Raw genomic sequence first — 22,296 nt, 5'->3', positions numbered from 1 at the left:
CAGTATAACTGCAGACTAGAATGGTAACTACAGTATAACTGCAGACTGGAATGGTAACTACAGTAGAACTGCAGACTGGAATGGTAACTACAGTAGAACTGCAGACTAGAATGCTAACTACAGTAGAACTGCAGACTAGAATGGTAACTACAGTAGAACTGCAGACTGGAATGGTAACTACAGTAGAACTGCAGACTAGAATGGTAACTACAGTAGAACTGCAGACTAGAATGCTAACTACAGTAGAACTGCAGACTAGAATGCTAACTACAGTAGAACTGCAGACTAGAATGGTAACTACAGTAGAACTGCAGACTAGAATGGTAACTACAGTAGAACTGCAGACTAGAATGGTAACTACAGTAGAACTGCAGACTAGAATGGTAACTACAGTAGAACTGCAGACTGGAATGGTAACTACAAGTAATAGTTAAATTCACTCAAGTACTGCTACTTAACCCGTTCTGGGCGGGAACCCCTTTTAGTGTTTTAAGCATTATGTTATGCTTTAGCTGTTGAAAAACAGCAGATCTACAAGCTCATAGCACGGCACTCGGTGCCGTGCTATGAGCTTGTAGATCTGCTGTTTTTTGAGAAATTGTGAAAATGTGTCAGAATCTTTGAATATATATTCTTTCAGAGCAGAACGTTTTTAACTCGTATCTTTGCTTCTTGGGGGGGGGGGGGGGGGGTCTCTGGAACTACATATTTTCAGATGTGGATCGGCGTCCAATTACATATATTTTTGGGGGTCCTTGACATGAAACTGTTTGAGCACCACTGACATAGAAACATGGGGTTTTTCAGAAAACTGTCCAGATTTAGAAGCCATTTGTAGAATGGTCCTCAGGTCTAAATGGGTTAAGTACAGTTTTGAAGTACATATTTACTTTACTTGAGCATTTCCTTGTTTTTTGTATATATTTGATACTTCTACTCCACTCCTCCTACTTCTACACCGGGTCCCTCTTGAACATGAGAGACTGCATCTCAATGGCTATCCCTTTAAATCTCAGAGGCATTCATTTGCATGTTTTACTCCCACTATACCATTATTTGACCGTTATTTTGCATATATTATGAGAGTATTATTAAAACATATATTAAGTTAACCAACTGTATGTACCTATTTTATACGTTGGCCATTTGAAAACAGCTAGCTGAGCGACGCACTGCTGGTCGCTGCCTGGGGGTCCACCTATGCTTTCTATGGCAGGAATCTAGACGCAGCTGCACGACATGAGACTAATTAATTAGAGCGACAGAGAGAGAGAGAGGTGTGTGTGTGTGTGTGTGTGTGTGTGTGTGTGTGTGTGTGTGTGTGTGTGTGTGTGTGTGTGTGTGTGTGTGTGTGTGTGTGTGTGTGTGTGTGTGTGTGTGTGTGTGTGTGTGTGTGTGTGTGTGTGTGTGTGTGTGTCAATTTAACAAAGGTGCAGACGATCAGAAATCAGCAGAGAGTGAGCTACTCTATGCCAAATTGAAGTGGACTCGGTCCCAGACTTTTTTTTTCCTCCCTGGAAATAAAAACGTCTGGGTTTCCGAGGCAACCAGCAGTGTGAGTCAGCATTGATTCAGAGGTGTTGAACAAAATGATCACTTCTTTGCCAGAAATGCATCATATGTTTACGGGCGTACGCATGAGTTCACGACCTTAAGCTCAACGTCTCGACAACAAACATCTCCTGTTTAACAGTCGAAGCCGGAGTAAACCTCTGCAGCTGAGACGTTTTAGCAGGTCTGACTCTGCACAGATATTATGTCTTTGTGGAGCAGAAATCTCTGCTCCACAAAGAGGGGGGGAAGGGGGGGAATTAACACCCTATTAGTTATACTACAACGACACACAGAAGTAACAAAAAATAGCCGTTCTACAAGCTCACAACGTGTCACATCGCAATGTGTTGTTGTGAGCTTGTAGGTGTTGACACTAAGGGTTGCCCACCTGCCCCTGGCAGCTCAATAAAACACTACGGGTTGCCCACCTGCCCCTGGCAGCTAAATAAAACACTAAGGGTTGCCCACCTGCCCCTGGCAGCTAAATAAAACACTAAGGGTTGTCCACCTGCCCCTGGCAGCTAAATAAAACACTAAGGGTTGCCCACCTGCCCCTGGCAGCTAAATAAAACACTAAGGGTTGTCCACCTGCCCCTGGCAGCTAAATAAAACACTACGGGTTGCCCACCTGCCCCTGGCAGCTAAATAAAACACTAAGGGTTGCCCACCTGCCCCTGGCAGCTAAATAAAACACTAAGGGTTGCCCACCTGCCCCTGGCAGCTAAATAAAACACTAAGGGTCGCCCACCTGCCCCTGGCAGCTAAATAAAACACTAAGGGTTGCCCACCTGCCCCTGGCAGCTAAATAAAACACTACGGGTTGCCCACCTGCCCCTGGCAGCTAAATAAAACACTAAGGGTTGCCCACCTGCCCCTGGCAGCTAAATAAAACACTAAGGGTTGCCCACCTGCCCCTGGCAGCTAAATAAAACACTAAGGGTCGCCCACCTGCCCCTGGCAGCTAAATAAAACACTAAGGGTTGCCCACCTGCCCCTGGCAGCTAAATAAAACACTAAGGGTTGCCCACCTGCCCCTGGCAGCTAAATAAAACACTAAGGGTTGCCCACCTGCCCCTGGCAGCTAAATAAAATACTAAGGGTTGCCCACCTGCCCCTGGCAGCTAAATAAAACACTAAGGGTTGCCCACCTGGCCCTGGCAGCTAAATAAAACACTAAGGGTTGCCCACCTGTCCCTGGCTGCTAAATAAAACACTAAGGGTTGCCCACCTGCCCCTGGCAGCTAAATAAAACACTAAGGGTTGCCCACCTGGCCCTGGCAGCTAAATAAAACACTAAGGGTTGCCCACCTGCCCCTGGCTGCTAAATAAAACACTAAGGGTTGCCCACCTGCCCCTGGCAGCTAAATAAAACACTAAGGGTTGCCCACCTGCCCCTGGCAGCTCAATAAAACACTAAGGGTTGCCCACCTGCCCCTGGCAGCTAAATAAAACACTAAGGGTTGCCCACCTGCCCCTGGCAGCTAAATAAAACACTAAGGGTTGCCCACCTGCCCCTGGCAGCTAAATAAAACGCTAAGGGTTGCCCACCTGCCCCTGGCAGCTCAATAAAACACTAAGGGTTGCCCACCTGCCCCTGGCAGCTAAATAAAACACTAAGGGTTGCCCACCTGCCCCTGGCAGCTAAATAAAACACTAAGGGTTGCCCACCTGCCCCTGGCAGCTAAATAAAACACTAAGGGTTGCGCACCTGCCCCTGGCAGCTAAATAAAACACTAAGGGTTGCCCACCTGCCCCTGGCAGCTAAATAAAACACTAAGGGTTGCCTACCTGCCCCCTGGCAGCTAAATAAAACACTAAGGGTTGCCCACCTGCCCCTGGCAGCTCAATAGAACACTAAGGGTTGCCCACCTGCCCCTGGCAGCTCAATAAAACACTAAGGGTTGCCCACCTGCCCCTGGCAGCTCAATAAAACACTAAGGGTTGCCCACCTGCCCCTGGCAGCTAAATAAAACGCTAAGGGTTGCCCACCTGCCCCTGGCAGCTAAATAAAACACTAAGGGTTGCCCACCTGCCCCTGGCAGCTAAATAAAACACTAAGGGTTGCCCACCTGGCCCTGGCAGCTAAATAAAACACTAAGGGTTGCCCACCTGCCCCTGGCTGCTAAATAAAACACTAAGGGTTGCCCACCTGCCCCTGGCAGCTAAATAAAACACTAAGGGTTGCCCACCTGCCCCTGGCAGCTCAATAAAACACTAAGGGTTGCCCACCTGCCCCTGGCAGCTAAATAAAACACTAAGGGTTGCCCACCTGCCCCTGGCTGCTAAATAAAACACTAAGGGTTGCCCACCTGCCCCTGGCAGCTAAATAAAACACTAAGGGTTGCCCACCTGGCCCTGGCAGCTAAATAAAACACTAAGGGTTGCCCACCTGCCCCTGGCTGCTAAATAAAACACTAAGGGTTGCCCACCTGCCCCTGGCAGCTAAATAAAACACTAAGGGTTGCCCACCTGCCCCTGGCAGCTGAATAAAACACTAAGGGTTGCCCACCTGCCCCTGGCAGCTCAATAAAACACTAAGGGTTGCCCACCTGCCCCTGGCAGCTCAATAAAACACTAAGGGTTGCCCACCTGCCCCTGGCAGCTAAATAAAACGCTAAGGGTTGCCCACCTGCCCCTGGCAGCTAAATAAAACACTAAGGGTTGCCCACCTGCCCCTGGCAGCTAAATAAAAAGCTAAGGGTTGCCCACCTGGCCCTGGCAGCTAAATAAAACACTAAGGGTTGCCCACCTGCCCCTGGCTGCTAAATAAAACACTAAGGGTTGCCCACCTGCCCCTGGCAGCTAAATAAAACACTAAGGGTTGCCCACCTGCCCCTGGCAGCTCAATAAAACACTAAGGGTTGCCCACCTGGCCCTGGCAGCTAAATAAAACACTAAGGGTTGCCCACCTGCCCCTGGCTGCTAAATAAAACACTAAGGGTTGCCCACCTGCCCCTGGCAGCTAAATAAAACACTAAGGGTTGCCCACCTGGCCCTGGCAGCTAAATAAAACACTAAGGGTTGCCCACCTGCCCCTGGCTGCTAAATAAAACACTAAGGGTTGCCCACCTGCCCCTGGCAGCTAAATAAAACACTAAGGGTTGCCCACCTGCCCCTGGCAGCTCAATAAAACACTAAGGGTTGCCCACCTGCCCCTGGCAGCTAAATAAAACACTAAGGGTTGCCCACCTGCCCCTGGCAGCTAAATAAAACTAAGGGTTGCCCACCTGCCCCTGGCAGCTCAATAAAACACTAAGGGTTGCCCACCTGCCCCTGACAGCTAAATAAAACACTAAGGGTTGCCCACCTGCCCCTGGCAGCTAAATAAAACACTAAGGGTTGCCCACCTGCCCCTGGCAGCTAAATAAAACACTAAGGGTTGCGCACCTGCCCCTGGCAGCTAAATAAAACACTAAGGGTTGCCCACCTGCCCCTGGCAGCTAAATAAAACACTAAGGGTTGCCCACCTGCCCCTGGCAGCTAAATAAAACACTAAGGGTTGCCCACCTGCCCCTGGCAGCTAAATAAAACACTAAGGGTTGCGCACCTGCCCCTGGCAGCTAAATAAAACACTAAGGGTTGCCCACCTGCCCCTGGCAGCTAAATAAAACACTAAGGGTTGCCCACCTGCCCCTGGCAGCTAAATAAAACACTAAGGGTTGCCCACCTGCCCCTGGCAGCTCAATAGAACACTAAGGGTTGCCCACCTGCCCCTGGCAGCTCAATAAAACACTAAGGGTTGCCCACCTGCCCCTGGCAGCTCAATAAAACACTAAGGGTTGCCCACCTGCCCCTGGCAGCTAAATAAAACGCTAAGGGTTGCCCACCTGCCCCTGGCAGCTCAATAAAACACTAAGGGTTGCCCACCTGCCCCTGGCAGCTAAATAAAACACTAAGGGTTGCCCACCTGCCCCTGGCAGCTAAATAAAACACTAAGGGTTGCCCACCTGCCCCTGGCAGCTCAATAAAACACTAAGGGTCGCCCACCTGCCCCTGGCAGCTAAATAAAACACTAAGGGTTGCCCACCTGCCCCTGGCAGCTAAATAAAACACTAAGGGTTGCCCACCTGCCCCTGGCAGCTAAATAAAACACTAAGGGTTGCCCACCTGCCCCTGGCAGCTAAATAAAACACTAAGGGTTGCCCACCTGCCCCTGGCAGCTCAATAGAACACTAAGGGTTGCCCACCTGCCCCTGGCAGCTCAATAAAACACTAAGGGTTGCCCACCTGCCCCTGGCAGCTCAATAAAACACTAAGGGTTGCCCACCTGCCCCTGGCAGCTAAATAAAACACTAAGGGTTGCCCACCTGCCCCTGGCAGCTAAATAAAACTTTCGAGCAGCTGGAGTTTGCTTTCGAGTTGCCCGACCGGGGAAAGTGCGACACAAGTGATCTATCTAAACATCTGAACATCTGACATGTTTTATCTCAAGCCCCCAGAAAGTTTTTTTTAAAAGTGTGAAACATCACAAAACCCAGTAGCCTATGACATTTGTATTTATTTAGTAAAAAAAAAAAAAATCCATAGATCTGGATCTTCAAACGGTAAAATCAGCAGGAAGTTGACTTGTTCAAACAAATGCTGCCCTGTGTTGTGTGACATTGTGATACACTGGTAGAATCTGCTTAGTGTGTTTGTGCTCATAGCGCGCCACCGAGTGCCGCGCTATGAGCTTGTAGGTCTGCTATTTGAATCTTTGAATATATTCTTTTAGAGTGAACGTTTTTAAGTCAAATCTTTGCTTCTGGGGGGGGGTCCCTGGAACTTTCAGATGGGGTCGGCAGCCAATTACATACATTTTGGGGGGGTCCTTGACATGAAAATGTTTGAGAACGACTGACACAGAAACATAGGGTTTTTCAGAAAACTGTCAGGAGTTAGAAGACATTTGTAGAATCTGGTGGCCCATGGTGTTTTAAGCATTATGTTATACTTAAGCTATTGAAAAATAGCAGATCTACAAGCTCGTAGCGCGCCACTCGGTGGCACGCTACGAGCTTGTAGATCTGCTATTTTTTTAAAAATCGTAAAAATGCCGGCACAAATCTTTGAATGTATATTCTTTCAGAGCGAACATTTTTTTTTAAAATTTCGACGTCAGGCCTAAAAATGCATCCATGTTTCTGTGCTCCCCAGATGAGATGGAGACGGAGTCGTGCAGCAGCACCACAGACACGCGGTGCCAGTGTAAACCCGGGACGTTCTGTGTGCCCGACCAGGCCTGTGAGGTGTGCAAGCGCTGCGCCAGGTCAGTGAGGGCTTTAAACCCAGGGGGTTTCAACCCTTTTCACATCAAAGGTCCGTTATTTATTCTGCATTTGAGCCACGGAACCACCATTTGATGACATAAAATAGTCATAGTCATGAAACTATGTATGACATGACATAGTTTCATGTCATGTGAAAGCAGGGAATCATAGCTTCAAATTGACATATTGGTTGTTCAGTTTGACCCACCAGTTTTGGAGATATGGCTTATAGAGTAATGAGTTGCAGAGAAACAGCGAGTTGAGAAAACAGGCTTGAAAGGTTCACTTCTGTGGACTCTAACATTTCACCTATAGCTACACTTTTAAGCATTTATTTCATATTTACATGTCAGTTTCAGCTCTGACATTTATTTCAGACATGCTCTAGTATGTGAAGAGTCTGCCTGTGCTATTAACTCATTTTGAAAAGCTGAAGTCTGCACGATGGCAGCTCTCAGTCAAATCTGGTCACATATGTATTTTATTGCCTATACTGTATATAATAGGCAAACACACTGAATCATGTGTTCATGTCTCATTATTAAATATGTAAATGTATTGATATCTCTCATTAAATATCTCTGCTGTCGGGAGGAAACCTCATAACTCCAAAATGTTCATTTTTCAGGAAGTGAAAAAAATATATTTTTTCAGGAAATAAAGAAAACCTTATATTTTTTAAAACAAAGCAATACAGCCTCCATCAAAGTTGGTGTTGTGACTTTATATATTGTCAATTACTTCCATAAGAGGGGGAGAGGTGGTGGAGTTAGTTGCTTTAGCAGACACTTTGAGGGTTCAATGGAGTTAAGAGGTTTTGTCCAAAGCACGTTTTACTACTTTCCATTGGTTCAATATTTTCGAAACAACACACAGACGTAAAGGGTGTTCAATAGCACTGATTTATGAAACAACACACAGACGTAAAGGGTGTTCAATAGCACTGATTTATGAAACAACACACAGACGTAAAGGGTGTTCAATAGCACTGATTTATGAAACAACACACAGACGTAAAGGGTGTTCAATAGCACTGATTTATGAAACAACACACAGACGTAAAGGGTGTTCAATAGCACTGATTTATGAAACAACACTCAGACGTAAAGGGTGTTCAATAGCACTGATTTATGAAACAACACTCAGACGTAAAGGGTGTTCAATAGCACTGATATATGAAACAACACACAGACGTAAAGGGTGTTCAATAGCACTGATTTATGAAACAACACACAGACGTAAAGGGTGTTCAATAGCACTGATTTATGAAACAACACACAGACGTAAAGGGTGTTCAATAGCACTGATTTATGAAACAACACACAGCCGTAAAGGGTGTTCAATAGCACTGATTTATGAAACAACACACAGACGTAAAGGGTGTTCAATAGCACTGATTTATGGAACAACACACAGACGTAAAGGGTGTTCAATAGCACTGATTTATGAAACAACACACAGACGTAAAGGGTGTTCAATAGCACTGATTTATGAAACAACACACAGACGTAAAGGGTGTTCAATAGCACTGATTTATCAAACAACACACAGACGTAAAGGGTGTTCAATAGCACTGATTTATGAAACAACACTCAGACGTAAAGGGTGTTCAATAGCACTGATTTATGGAACAACACACAGACGTAAAGGGTGTTCAATAGCACTGATTTATGAAACAACACACAGACGTAAAGGGTGTTCAATAGCACTGATTTATGAAACAACACTCAGACGTAAAGGGTGTTCAATAGCACTGATTTATGAAACAACACTCAGACGTAGAGGGTGTTCAGTAGCACTGATTTATGAAACAACACACAGACATAAAGGGTGTTCAATAGCACTGATTTATGAAACAACACACAGACGTAAAGGGTGTTCAATAGCACTGATTTATGAAACAACACACAGACGTAAAGGGTGTTCAATAGCACTGATATATGAAACAACACACAGACGTAAAGGGTGTTCAATAGCACTGATAAATGAAACAACACACAGACGTAAAGGGTGTTCAATAGCACTGATTTATGGAACAACACACAGACGTAAAGGGTGTTCAATAGCACTGATTTATGGAACAACACACAGACGTAAAGGGTGTTCAATAGCACTGATTTATGGAACAACACACAGACGTAAAGGGTGTTCAATAGCACTGATTTATGAAACAACGAACAGACGTAAAGGGTGTTCAATAGCACTGATATATGAAACAACACACAGACATAAAGGGTGTTCAATAGCACTGATTTATGGAACAACACACAGACGTAAAGGGTGTTCAATAGCACTGATTTATGAAACAACGAACAGACGTAAAGGGTGTTCAATAGCACTGATTTATGAAACAACACACAGACATAAAGGGTGTTCAATAGCACTGATTTATGAAACAACACACAGACGTAAAGGGTGTTCAATAGCACTGATTTATGAAACAACACACAGACGTAAAGGGTGTTCAATAGCACTGATTTATGAAACAACACACATATGTAAAGGGTGTTCAATAGCACTGATTTATGGAACAACACACAGACGTAAAGGGTGTTCAATAGCACTGATTTATGGAACAACACACAGACGTAAAGGGTGTTCAATAGCACTGATTTATGGAACAACACACAGACGTAAAGGGTGTTCAATAGCACTGATTTATGAAACAACGAACAGACATAAAGGGTGTTCAATAGCACTGATATATGAAACAACACACAGACATAAAGGGTGTTCAATAGCACTGATTTATGGAACAACACACAGACGTAAAGGGTGTTCAATAGCACTGATTTATGAAACAACGAACAGACGTAAAGGGTGTTCAATAGCACTGATGTATGAAACAACACACAGACATAAAGGGTGTTCAATAGCACTGATATATGAAACAACACACAGACGTAAAGGGTGTTCAATAGCACTGATTTATGAAACAACACACAGACATAAAGGGTGTTCAATAGCACTGATTTATGAAACAACACACAGACGTAAAGGGTGTTCAATAGCACTGATTTATGAAACAACACACAGACGTAAAGGGTGTTCAATAGCACTGATTTATGAAACAACACAGACGTAAAGGGTGTTCAATAGCACTGATGTATGGAACAACACACAGACGTAAAGGGTGTTCAATAGCACTGATTTATGAAACAACACACAGACGTAAAGGGTGTTCAATAGCACTGATTTATGAAACAACACACAGACGTAAAGGGTGTTCAATAGCACTGATTTATGAAACAACACAGACGTAAAGGGTGTTCAATAGCACTGATTTATGAAACAACACACAGACGTAAAGGGTGTTCAATAGCACTGATTTATGAAACAACACAGACGTAAAGGGTGTTCAATAGCACTGATTTATGGAACAACACACAGACATAAAGGGTGTTCAATAGCACTAATTTATGCCCAAAAAAAAAATCCAAAATCTCCAAAATGGAGTTATGAGGTTTCCTCCCGACAGCAACGATATGTAAATGAGTTGATATATCTCATTAAATATGTAAATGAGTTGATATATCTCAATAAATATGTAAATGAGTTGATATATCTCATTAAATATGTATTCCAGGTGCAAAGCGGGGGAGGAGGAGGTAAGGAGGTGCACCCCGTTCTCCAACACCCTCTGTAGGAAACGAGACCTGGACCCCACGGAGAACTCCCCCGCCCTCCCTACGACCCCCCCGGCCCCCACCTCGCCGGAATCCATAGGTAACTATAAGGGTCCATTTGGTTTTCCAACTCTCCATCATTTAGCTGGGGACCACCTGGAAACACCTCAAGGACCACTTATTATTAAATTTCGACGTCAGGCCTAAATGAGTTAAAGAAATGTGTTGCATTGTTCTGACGTCATGCGTTCCGTGTTGTTTGTCAACAGTTATCCCTGTGGTGGTTCTGCTGATTCTCATCTTGGTGGTTGGAGTGACATCCTGGTGGTTCATCACCAAACATTCCTGTGAGAAACCATGTAAGTACTGAACACACACATCCTGCTTCAACCGCTTATCCGTAGTCTGGTCGCGGGGGCAACAGCTCCACCAGAAAGCTCCAGACTTCCCTCTCCAGAGCAACATTAGTGACTTCCTCCTGGGGGGATCCCAAGGTGTTCCAAGGCCCAGTGAGTCGATGTGTTTCCTCCAACTGCGCCTTGGTCTGCCCCGGGGTCTCCTCCCAGTGGGACGTGCCTCGAGGACCTCCCTAGGGAGACGCCCGAGAGGCATCCTAACCAGATGCCTCGAGGACCTCCCTAGGGAGACGCCCGAGAGGCATCCTAACCAGATGCCTCGAGGGACCTCCCTAGGGAGACGCCCGAGAGGCATCCTAACCAGATGCCTCGAGGGACCTCCCTAGGGAGACGCCCGAGAGGCATCCTAACCAGATGCCTCGAGGGACCTCCCTAGGGAGACGCCCGAGAGGCATCCTAACCAGATGCCTCGAGGACCTCCCTAGGGAGACGCTCCAGAGGCATCCTAACCAGATGCCTCGAGGACCTCCCTAGGGAGACGCTCCAGAGGCATCCTAACCAGATGCCTCGAGGACCTCCCTAGGGAGACGCCCGAGAGGCATCCTAACCAGATGCCTCGAGGACCTCCCTAGGGAGACGCTCCAGAGGCATCCTAACCAGATGCCTCGAGGACCTCCCTAGGGAGACGCCCGAGAGGCATCCTGACCAGATGCCTCGAGGACCTCCCTAGGGAGACGCCCGAGAGGCATCCTAACCAGATGCCTCGAGGACCTCCCTAGGGAGACGCCCGAGAGGCATCCTAACCAGATGCCTCGAGGACCTCCCTAGGGAGACGCTCCAGAGGCATCCTAACCAGATGCACCGAACCACCTAAGCTGGCTCCTTCCCAGGCGAAGAAGCAGCAGCTCTACTCAGAGTGAACGCACAGCGTTTGACATTTTCAAAATTTTGAATGTTTCATAACCAAAGTTTTCCTGTTTTGTTTGCTCTCCTGGTACAGGTTCTGAGAGCCAAAGTGATAACAGTGAAATTGTCAAGATTCCTATTGTAAGTAATTCATTGTTGAATCCCAAACCTTTTATTTTAATTAAAACAAATGAATAGCTCTATATTGTGACAGCAATCATTGCTATAGTGTGTGTTCAGTAACAGTGTAAAATAGCTCTATATTGTGACAGTAATCATTGCTATAGAGTGTGTGTTCAGTAACAGTGTTAAATAGCTCTATATTGTGACAGTAATCATTGCTATAGAGTGTGTGTTCAGTAACAGTGTCAAATAGCTCTATATTGTGACAGTAATCATTGCTATAGAGTGTGTGTTCAGTAACAGTGTCAAATAGCTCTATATTGTGACAGTAATCATTGCTATAGAGTGTGTGTTCAGTAACAGTGTTAAATAGCTCTATATTGTGACAGTAATCATTGCTATAGAGTGTGTTCAGTAACAGTGTTAAATAGCTCTATATTGTGACAGTAATCATTGCTATAGAGTGTGTGTTCAGTAACAGTGTTAAATAGCTCTATATTGTGACAGTAATCATTGCTATAGTGTGTGTTCAGATTTATTTTATTTTATACTTGGTTGCATGATGAATATAGCTGATCTACAAGCTCACAGCGAGTCGCAACGCTGTGAGCTTGTAGATCTGCTATTTTCAGAACACAACTGGACCTCTTTTTAGTCTAGTTTGTTTTGACAAAATTGCCACTAACTATATTTAGTCTCACTTTTAGTCATCTTAGCTTAGTGTTTATTTAGTTTTTATTTAGTATTTAGTACAGGGAATTGACCTATAGCTAAGCCCCTCCCCAAACTGCTATGGTCCAATCACAGCTAAGCATAATATGGGTTAGACAAACCTCTCCACCAATAGTTTCCCTATATGATAAAACATTGTTTTAAAAAAGAAATGCCACGCACATATTTTTCCAGTGCATACGGCAGGCCTTGTTGACTGATTTGGAAGAGATTTTGAAAGTCTAGGTTCCAAAAATGATCCAGTATTTAATGTGTAAAATCCATGATATTTACATTGGAATGAATGAGCCCGGCTGGAAAGTGTCCTAGTGGGAGTGTCTAAGTGGTAGAGGGCGGGGCTTAGCTAAAGGTGAATTAACGGCGCCCTCCCTCTCTTTCTCGACGGCCCGTCAGGACGAGAGCGGCGGCGCCACGCCGGAGGAGCGCCAGAACAACCAGAACGCCGGCCTGGAGGGGGAGGAGTCTCGGCCGGAGTCCCGCCCCCTGCTGCAGGAGACGCAGGCGGGCGGCCTGAGCAAGGCGTCGCCCCCCCTGGTGGTGGAGGACGAGGACCGCGGCCTGGGCGACAGCCTGCCCAACACCACCAGCTCCTCCCAGACCAGCCTGTCGGCGCTGCCCACGGCGGCCTCTAGTGGCAGCTCGCCGCACCACAGCCCCAGCGCCACCTCGCTGAGGCTGCAGCCCACGGACATGGTGAGGAAACACCCAAACGCCACGCCACGCACAAATATATCGGATAAAACTAATATTTGTAGATTCCATATTCATTTATGGATGTTTTGAAAAGCAGTGCTATCCTTAATAAAGTATCTTGTGCCAAAAATAAGTTATTTATTTATCAGGACGTCCCTCCAAATTTCCTTTGCTTTAAACTTGTAACATTATATTCATAATATCTATTTGTTTTATTGTCTGTGTTGCAGGATGATCCTCTACAGAACAGATTAGTTCCACTACTCGGTAAGTAGATTCCTCTCTAGTAGATTCCTCTCTAGTAGATTCCTCTCTAGTAGATTCCTCTCTCCATGAAGATAGTGTTCTATTCTCTATAAGTAGATTCCTCTCTCCATAAAGATAGTGTTCTATTCTCTATAAGTAGATTCCTCTCCATAAAGATAGTGTTCTATTCTCTATAAGTAGATTCCTCTCTCCATAAAGATAGTGTTCTATTCTCTATAAGTAGATTCCTCTCCATAAAGATAGTGTTCTATTCTCTATAAGTAGATTCCTCTCTCCATGAAGATAGTGTTCTATTCTCTATAAGTAGATTCCTCTCTCCATAAAGATAGTGTTCTATTCTCTATAAGTAGATTCCTCTCTCCATAAAGATAGTGTTCTATTCTCTATAAGTAGATTCCTCTCTAGTAGATTCCTCTCTAGTAGATTCCTCTCTAGTAGATTCCTCTCTCCATGAAGATAGTGTTCTATTCTCTATAAGTAGATTCCTCTCTCCATGAAGATAGTGTTCTATTCTATATAAGTAGATTCCTCTCCATGAAGATAGTGTTCTATTCTCTATAAGTAGATTCCTCTCTCCATAAAGATAGTGTTCTATTCTCTATAAGTAGATTCCTCTCCATGAAGATATTGTTCTATTCTCTATAAGTAGATTCCTCTCTAGTAGATTCCTCTCTCCATGAAGATAGTGTTCTATTCTCTATAAGTAGATTCCTCTCCATGAAGATAGTGTTCTATTCTCTATAAGTAGATTCCTCTCTAGTAGATTCCTCTCTCCATGAAGATAGTGTTCTATTCTCTATAAGTAGATTCCTCTCCATGAAGATATTGTTCTATTCTCTATAAGTAGATTCCTCTCTCCATGAAGATAGTGTTCTATTCTCTATAAGTAGATTCCTCTCTCCATGAAGATATTGTTCTATTCTCTATAAGTAGATTCCTCTCCATGAAGATAGTGTTCTATTCTCTATAAGTAGATTCCTCTCCATAAAGATAGTGTTCTATTCTCTATAAGTAGATTCCTCTCCATGAAGATATTGTTCTATTCTAACTGTTACTACGAACCACACAGTCAAATCCTTGGTGTTAATGTTACTCCAAAGAGTACACAGTTAACACCCCAATCGCCCAGGACGAAGTTCACCGTCCTTTCTATTAGTAACACCCAGCGCCCAGGACCAAGTTCACCGTCCTTTCTATTAGTAACGCCCGACGCCCAGGACCAAGTTCACCGTCCTTTCTATTAGTAACACCCAGCGCCCAGGACCAAGTTCACCGTCCTTTCTATTAGTAACACCCAGCGCCCAGGACCAAGTTCACCGTCCTTTCTATTAGTAACGCCCGACGCCCAGGACCAAGTTCACCGTCCTTTCTATTAGTAACACCCAGCGCCCAGGACGAAGTTTTATCCAAAAGACAAAGTTTATTGATATGAAAACCGAATTTAAGTGGAATCGGTCCCCATCGGTAGCCTTGGTTTCCGAGGCTACACAAACGTTAACACCCGTTCCGTTTTGTCCCATCGTTCATTCCCACGTTTATATTTTCCCTCCTCCTCTCTCCTCCAGGCTCGGAGAGGTCTCTGAGGAAGAGCTTCGACCTGTTCGACGAGTACCTGGACGTGCGGATCCACAACAAGTTCTTCCGCCTGCTGGGCGTGAGCGACAACCACATCCGCATCGCCGAGGGCGGCCCGCCGGGCGACAAGGTCTACGACCTGCTGAAGAGCTGGATGCAGCGCGAAGGGCTGAAGGCCGACATCAACAGCCTGCTGGAGGCGCTGTTGAGCATGGACCAGCGGCGCTCGGCCGAGAGCATCGCGTACGCCGCGCTGCAGCGCGGATACTACAAGCACGCCAACGACAACGGCAGTGGCAGCGGCGCCCCCTGCTGTTAAAACCCGCTACGCTACCGCGGGCGGTTATAACGACGGATGGAAAGGGGGCGGGACAGGAACTATTACGTACTTTATTCTAAAAGACCGAGAACAAGAAGACAGAACAAAGAAAGCACATAGACGCTGTCTCAAGAGTGAGGGGGAGGGGGGGGGGGGGGGGGGGGGGGGAGGGGAGAGCGTTTACCTCTCATTGGCTGAATTTAGCCGCGCGTGTGTCTGTGTGTGGTTGGTTGTTTTGGCCCGTCGAAAATGGGCCGGTCGTTTTTTTGAAAAGCAAAAACAAACGGGGGATGAAGGAACAAACGGGGGATGAAGGAACAAACGGGGGATGAAGGACAAACGGGGGATGAAGGAATTGTCGTCGATGGTTGTTGTTAAGACGATCTGTCGTAACTAACCCACGATGGTCGGAACGTGTGCGAATATATAGAACGCCCCAAAAACCACCAAGAACAAAACCAAGACGAGAAAAAAAGTTGACAACTTCTTCCCCCAAACGAAAGAAAGAAAGACCACGCGAGTCTTTTCAAAAACTCCAAAATTAACGAGCACAATGAAGGTTGTTAGTCTTCCATACGGCTCCGTATGGCCTTATAAGCACACAGGTCTGCATACAGGTGTCTGTACAGCCTTATAAAGCACACAGGTCTGCATAGAGGGGACTATAGAGCCTTATAAAGTACACAGGTCTGCATAGAGGGGACTATAGAGCCTTATAAAGCACACAGGTCTGCATAGAGGGGACTATAGAGCCTTATAAAGCACACAGGTCTGCATAGAGGTGACTGTAGAGCCTTATAAAGCACACAGGTCTGCATAGAGGGGACTATAGAGCCTTATAAAGCACACAGGTCTGCATAGAGGGGACTATAGAGCCTTATAAAGCACACAGGTCTGCATAGAGGGGACTATAGAGCCTTATAAAGCACACAGGTCTGCATAGAGGGGACTATAGAGCCTTATAAAGCACACAGGTCTGCATAGAGGTGTATGTACAGCCCATAGACAACCTCTCACCTCGCGGGGGGGAACGTCCCTCCCAAAGCGGGGGCAGAAAACCGTGTCACGTCTAGATGACTCCTTACGGCCATACTGGCGACGTCCTCCTGGCCTGTGTGTGTAGCTCACCAGCTGGGTCACCTACTGGCGTCCTCCTGGCCTGTGTGTGTAGCTCACCAGCCGGGTCACCCCACTGGGTCACCCCACTGGGTCACCCCCCCCACTGGCTCTGGTTGGTCCCAGAATGCAGAGCCTCAAGCGGGCATGATGCCAAGCGGGCATGAACGCCAGGCCAAGCACCCTTTACCTTGAGACAGGGAACATACACTGGTTTCGTAGCTGTTGGCGGTTTAACCCGTCGACCGATTACTGTGCCTACTTGATGCACTGACCACTGGCACATTTTTATTTTATTTTTACTTTTTTTGTTTTTTTGTATAATATAGAGCGACAATTATGCTATTTTACTAATAGTTCTATAGAATTAGATTTCTTCTTAAAAAGCTACAGGTCAATAAGGCTACGTATAATAATGCGCGGATTACTGTTTTGAGACGAGGACATTTTTTTAAAGGTTTGGAGCATTTCTGAAGACAGGTTTGATATGTGGGTTTAACTCATGGAAAAATTGTACCTCTTTTCCCCACAAGTTTGTCCAATCTGAAAAAAATGTACAATAAGGAGTCTGTATGTGGGTGTAGATACAGTAGATACAGTAGATACAGTAGATCTTTGCCATACTGTATCTCATTAGCAGTGATACAGAAGTGCCATAGATTGTGTGTGTTTTTTTGTTTTTTTTGTACAACCAAGCCAATAAATAGGCTCTGTACTGCACCGGCGGCCATATTGGAACGACATTTGGCCACTTCTTTACTTCATTCACACCCACCGACGATACTACCAACACGCTGACCTGCGGATGATATTAATTTCACTAACCTTTGGAGAGTCGCCCCCGGGGCACTAATGTAGAGGTTCCGCGTCACGAAGATATCCGCCAAGCGTTTGTAAGATATTCCACAGTCCCGACAACAACAACAACAGCGGGGAACTGGGAGACACAGACGCCGCCATTGCCACCTCGTTGACTTTGCATTGCGCCTCCATTTCCCATCAGCCCTAGCGGTAGGAAGCCAGCGTGACAGATTTTTTTTATTTTTTTATAAATCTCTCAATCAGGGACGTGCACACATAGACATCAAAAGGGGGCTTCAGCCCCTGCCCTTTTTACCCGTCTGTAAAACAACTGCCCTCTCCAGACCATGAATGTAGCGTTTACTACATGGTGAAAGAAATGCAAAATGCTCCTCCTTTCCTTTACGCCAGAAAGCAGCATTCTGGAGAATTGCTTTTTTTTCCCCCCCGAGGTCTCCTGAACTTGAACACAGCATTTTGCGTTGAACAATTTTTTTTAGAAATCCATGTCGTTACACCCGCATCTCCACTAGCAAAAGAGTAGGGCTGGGTTGCGCCCCCGAAAATAGCTGATCTACAAGCTCTCAACGCGTCGCAGCGTGACACGTTGAGCACCACGTAAAGACACGATGATGTGATGGGAGTAAGGACGAGGGCCGTTGTCTTTCCAATATGGCCGCCGCGCCGCGTATAGACGCAGCAGTAAACTGAACGCGTTCAGTTCCGCCTCATCACGTCTTCGACATGTCCTTCAGTGTTACTGTACTCACACACAACACGTCAACATCACGTCTTCGACATGTCCTTCAGTGTTAATGTACTCACACACAACACGTCAACATCACGTCTTCGACATGTCCTTCAGTGTTAATGTACTCACACACAACACGTCAACAACATCACGTCTTCGACATGTCCTTCAGTGTTACTGTACTCACACACAACACGTCAACATCACGTCTTCGACATGTCCTTCAGTGTTAATGTACTCACACACAACACGTCAACATCACGTCTTCGACATGTCCTTCAGTGTTAATGTACTCACACACAACACGTCAACATCACGTCTTCGACATGTCCTTCAGTGTTAATGTACTCACACACAACACGTCAACAACATCACGTCTTCGACATGTCCTTCAGTGTTCATGTACTCACACACAACACGTCAACAACATCACGTCTTCGACATGTCCTTCAGTGTTACTGTACTCACACACAACACGTCAACATCACGTCTTCGACATGTCCTTCAGTGTTCATGTACTCACACACAACACGTCAACATCACGTCTTCGACATGTCCTTCAGTGTTAATGTACTCACACACAACACGTCAACATCACGTCTTCGACATGTCCTTCAGTGTTACTGTACTCACACACAACACGTCAACAACATCACGTCTTCGACATGTCCTTCAGTGTTCATGTACTCACACACAACACGTCAACAACATCACGTCTTCGACATGTCCTTCAGTGTTCATGTACTCACACACAACACGTCAACAACAACACGTCTTCGACATGTCCTTCAGTGTTCATGTACTCACACACACAACACGGAAGGACGTTTTTAATCACTCAATGTTTATTTTTGTTTTGATTTATTTTTCATGGCTTCAGTTACGTTTTCCTCCGTTCGTAACACGAGCCTTACAAAAGGTTCCGTCTTTTTATTTATTATTTACATATTTATTCTAGTGAATTATAATGATCTTATTATTATTATTATTATTATTTATGCCATCGCAAATAAACGAAACCCCGGAAAAACAGAACTTCGCCGCAAACACGGGGTTTGGTTTTGTGCGTTGTGTGACTACGCTTTTAGCCGCATGCAGAGCAACAGTGACTGGCGTGGCGCGGCGGGGCGGGGTGCGGCGTGGCGCGGCGTGGCGTGGGGTGGCGTGGCGTGGCGGGGCGTGGTGCGGCGTGGCGTGGCGCGGCGCGGCGTGGCGCGGCGCGGCGTGGCGTGGCGGGGCGTGGTGCGGCGTGGCGTGGCGTGGCGTGGCGTGGCGGGGCGGGGCGTGGTGCGGCGTGGCGTGGCGTGGCGCGGCGGGGCGTGGCGTGGTGCGGCGCGGCGGGTGAAACCCTTTTCCCGTCGGGACGCACACATATCGGCACGGCCGCGACAAACCGGATTCTAAATGTAAATCAAATCAATAAACAGTCTTAACCCATTTTGACCTGAGATCAGATTCGTTCTTCGATTTTTCAAAAATGGCAGAGGCGCGCTACGAGCTTGTAGATCTGCTATTTTCCAATAGCTAATGCTAACACCAAAATGGGTTAATGTTAGTTTACACGCGCCCAACTTTTTCTACTACCTTTTTTTCACTTGACGAAAAGGAAACAAAAACTGAATAAGAACTAAAGCTATGATGACTAAAAACTAAGACTGAATTTGTTGACAATTTCGTCAACAATGTTCAAAAATGTTCAGACTATGACTAAAACTAAATACAAATGTGTTTGTCAAAATTAGTGAATATACTTTTCCACCTCAGAGTGGCGCGCGCACACACACACACACACCCACACACACACACACACACACACACACACACACACACACACACACACACAGTCCTCGGTATGTCCAAGTAAAGTCCACTTGAGTAAATGTACTTAGTTACGTTCCACCCTAACTGACCAATCAAAATGCCACAACACATACATGCAGGTACGGAACCTTATCCCTCATTGGCCGGTTACTAATTTAGACTCAAAGACAAGATGAAGGAAAGATTTTCTGGATTTACCGTCGGAAAGAAGGAAGGAAAGAAGTTTTAAGGTTTATTTACCCATGAATGAATGAATGAATGAATGAATAGAGCCCTTTGTTCATCATTATTTCCATTTTTTTTTCTCTCCAGAGAGAAACACGTGCCTCACAAAAAAAAGAAAAAAAAAAGAAAAAGAAAAATAGTATGTGTAAAAAAAAATGTATATGTACATATCTGCAGTTCTATTAACAAAACAAAACAAAAACAACTGAATAAATCTAGTGGGTTTGAAGGTTTTGTTTATGCGTACAGAGCATACACATGTACAGTACAGAGCATACACATGTACAGTACAGAGCATACATGCTGATTTAAAGAGGGCTGGCGTTGAAGTGGAAACCGAGAAAGAGAGAAAAACAATTGTAGAGACTCAAATTAGCCTTTTTTTCATGCAGTGAAGTGACTACATTTTATATATAGAGAGAGAGAGAGAGAGAAATTCTATTTTATAGCTGAACGAACAAGGCTTTATAACAGTGCTGGCACTGCCATCTAGTGACAAGACAATGAAATAACACCCTGCCTAAGGGACACTATTTTTCTCTTTTTTTTTTTCTTGCTGACTTAACACCCCGTTTACTTCTGAGCAGGCCTTTTCTGGAAGCATATTCGTCACCACCTTAAACGAATGGCCTAAATTAAGACTTTATTTTTATTTTTTATTTAAGTTTTTCAGGAAACATAAAAGATCTGATCCAAAACGAAACTATATATTTAATTTCACCCAAAAAAAAGTTTAATAAAATGTATGACTATTAAAATAAAAAAAGTCATATGTAAAATAAGAGGATTAAATATAATTAAATAGGATTGAACCTAATTTAGGCCAATTTACTTACATTGTTTTGTTACAAAGCCATGTGACTTTAAGGCCTAAAGTATTGCCTATTTGGCCTAAAATGACAGTTTTCTGAATAACCTCATGTTTCTATGTCAGTCGTTCTCAAACATTTTCATGTCAAGGACCCCCAAAAATAAATGTAATTGGCCGCCGACCCCCATCTGAAAATATGTTGTTCCAGGGCCCCTCCCCCAGAAGCAAAGATTTTAGTTAAAAACGTTCTGAAAGAATATATTCCAAGATTTGCACCACATTTTCACGATTTTTCAAAAATACCAGACCTACAAGCTCGTAGCGCCGCACTCGGTGGCGCGCTATGAGCTTGTAGATCTGCTATTTTTCAAGTATAACATAATGCTTAAAACACCAAAAGGGGTTCCCGTTCAAAATGTGCCTAATGTATTGCCTATATGTTGGTTAAATTAACATTATAAATATGTATACATTTTACACTATAAATTGGGGGTCCCAGAGATAGCACTGCCATTAAATGGGGGGTCCGTAGACTAATGCAGGTCAAACTGGGGGGTCCTTGAAATTAAACGGGTTGAGAATCACTGCTAGAGCCGTAACAATCTTCTCTTATTTGGGTCCCTGGCATATATCTTCAAATGGGGGTCCGCGGGATAATTAGTGTCAATTTGGGGGTCCTTGACATGAAAAAGTTTGGGAACCACTGTCTTAGGCCATTAATTTAACCCATTCAGGCCTGACGTCGAAATTAAAAAAAAAAAGTTTTCTAAATCATGACAATTTTCGGAAAGATTTGAGGCACATTTTAACGATTTTTCAAAAATAGCAGACCTACAAGTTCATAGCGCGCCACTCGGTGGCGCGCTATGAGCTTGTAGATCTGCTATTTTTCAATAGCTTAATTATAACATGATGTTTAAAACGCTAACGCTAACGTGACATGGATGCGTTCCAGGTCTCAATGGATTAAGAAGGTGACAATATCAATGAATCGGCCTCTAAAATATGTTGTTTACTTTACACTCTTCCTGACAGTCGACGCGAGCATGTCTTTTCATATATATATATATATATATATATATGTGTATAATTTCTGTTCATACCTTTTTACATGTTTCGATGCAAGTCCCAACCTCTCCAGTTTCTAATATAGCTTTGTGACTTCATGGAAGAAAAACAAAAAACAGGTTTAATATTATGTACGATTTTTATTTATGGCATTTCTGTCATTTTTTAGTTACTGTTTTGCTTGTCATGGATTTGTTTGTCAATTTTAAAATAAATGTTTTGTACAGAACTTTGTTTTATTTTAATGCTTATCAACCCATACAGTGTTTTATCCAAAATGTGCACGCACGCACGCACGCATGC

General features: G+C 44.8%; 1 protein-coding gene across 2 annotated transcripts in view; it reads left to right on the top strand.

Annotated features, from left to right (window-relative positions):
• Positions 1-15,519, top strand: part of tnfrsfa (tumor necrosis factor receptor superfamily, member a) — a 39,391-nt gene extending 23,872 nt beyond the window's left edge. For both annotated transcript variants that reach the window (XM_079524693.1, XM_079524694.1), the window contains exons 2-8: positions 6,691-6,802; positions 10,390-10,529; positions 10,699-10,788; positions 11,786-11,832; positions 12,940-13,239; positions 13,470-13,506; positions 15,072-15,519. In XM_079524693.1, coding sequence (XP_079380819.1) covers positions 6,691-6,802; positions 10,390-10,529; positions 10,699-10,788; positions 11,786-11,832; positions 12,940-13,239; positions 13,470-13,506; positions 15,072-15,400 — 1,055 coding nt within the window. In that variant the 3' untranslated portion in view covers positions 15,401-15,519. The remainder of the gene's footprint in view (positions 1-6,690; positions 6,803-10,389; positions 10,530-10,698; positions 10,789-11,785; positions 11,833-12,939; positions 13,240-13,469; positions 13,507-15,071) is intronic.
• Positions 15,520-22,296: the final 6,777 nt, after the last annotated feature.

Source organism: Electrona antarctica (assembly GCF_951216825.1).
Source record: "Electrona antarctica genome assembly, chromosome: 16".
NCBI classification, from domain to species: Eukaryota; Metazoa; Chordata; class Actinopteri; order Myctophiformes; family Myctophidae; genus Electrona; species Electrona antarctica.
The sequence above is the reverse complement of the archived record's forward strand: the minus strand, read 5'-3'. Positions and strand labels throughout refer to the sequence as shown.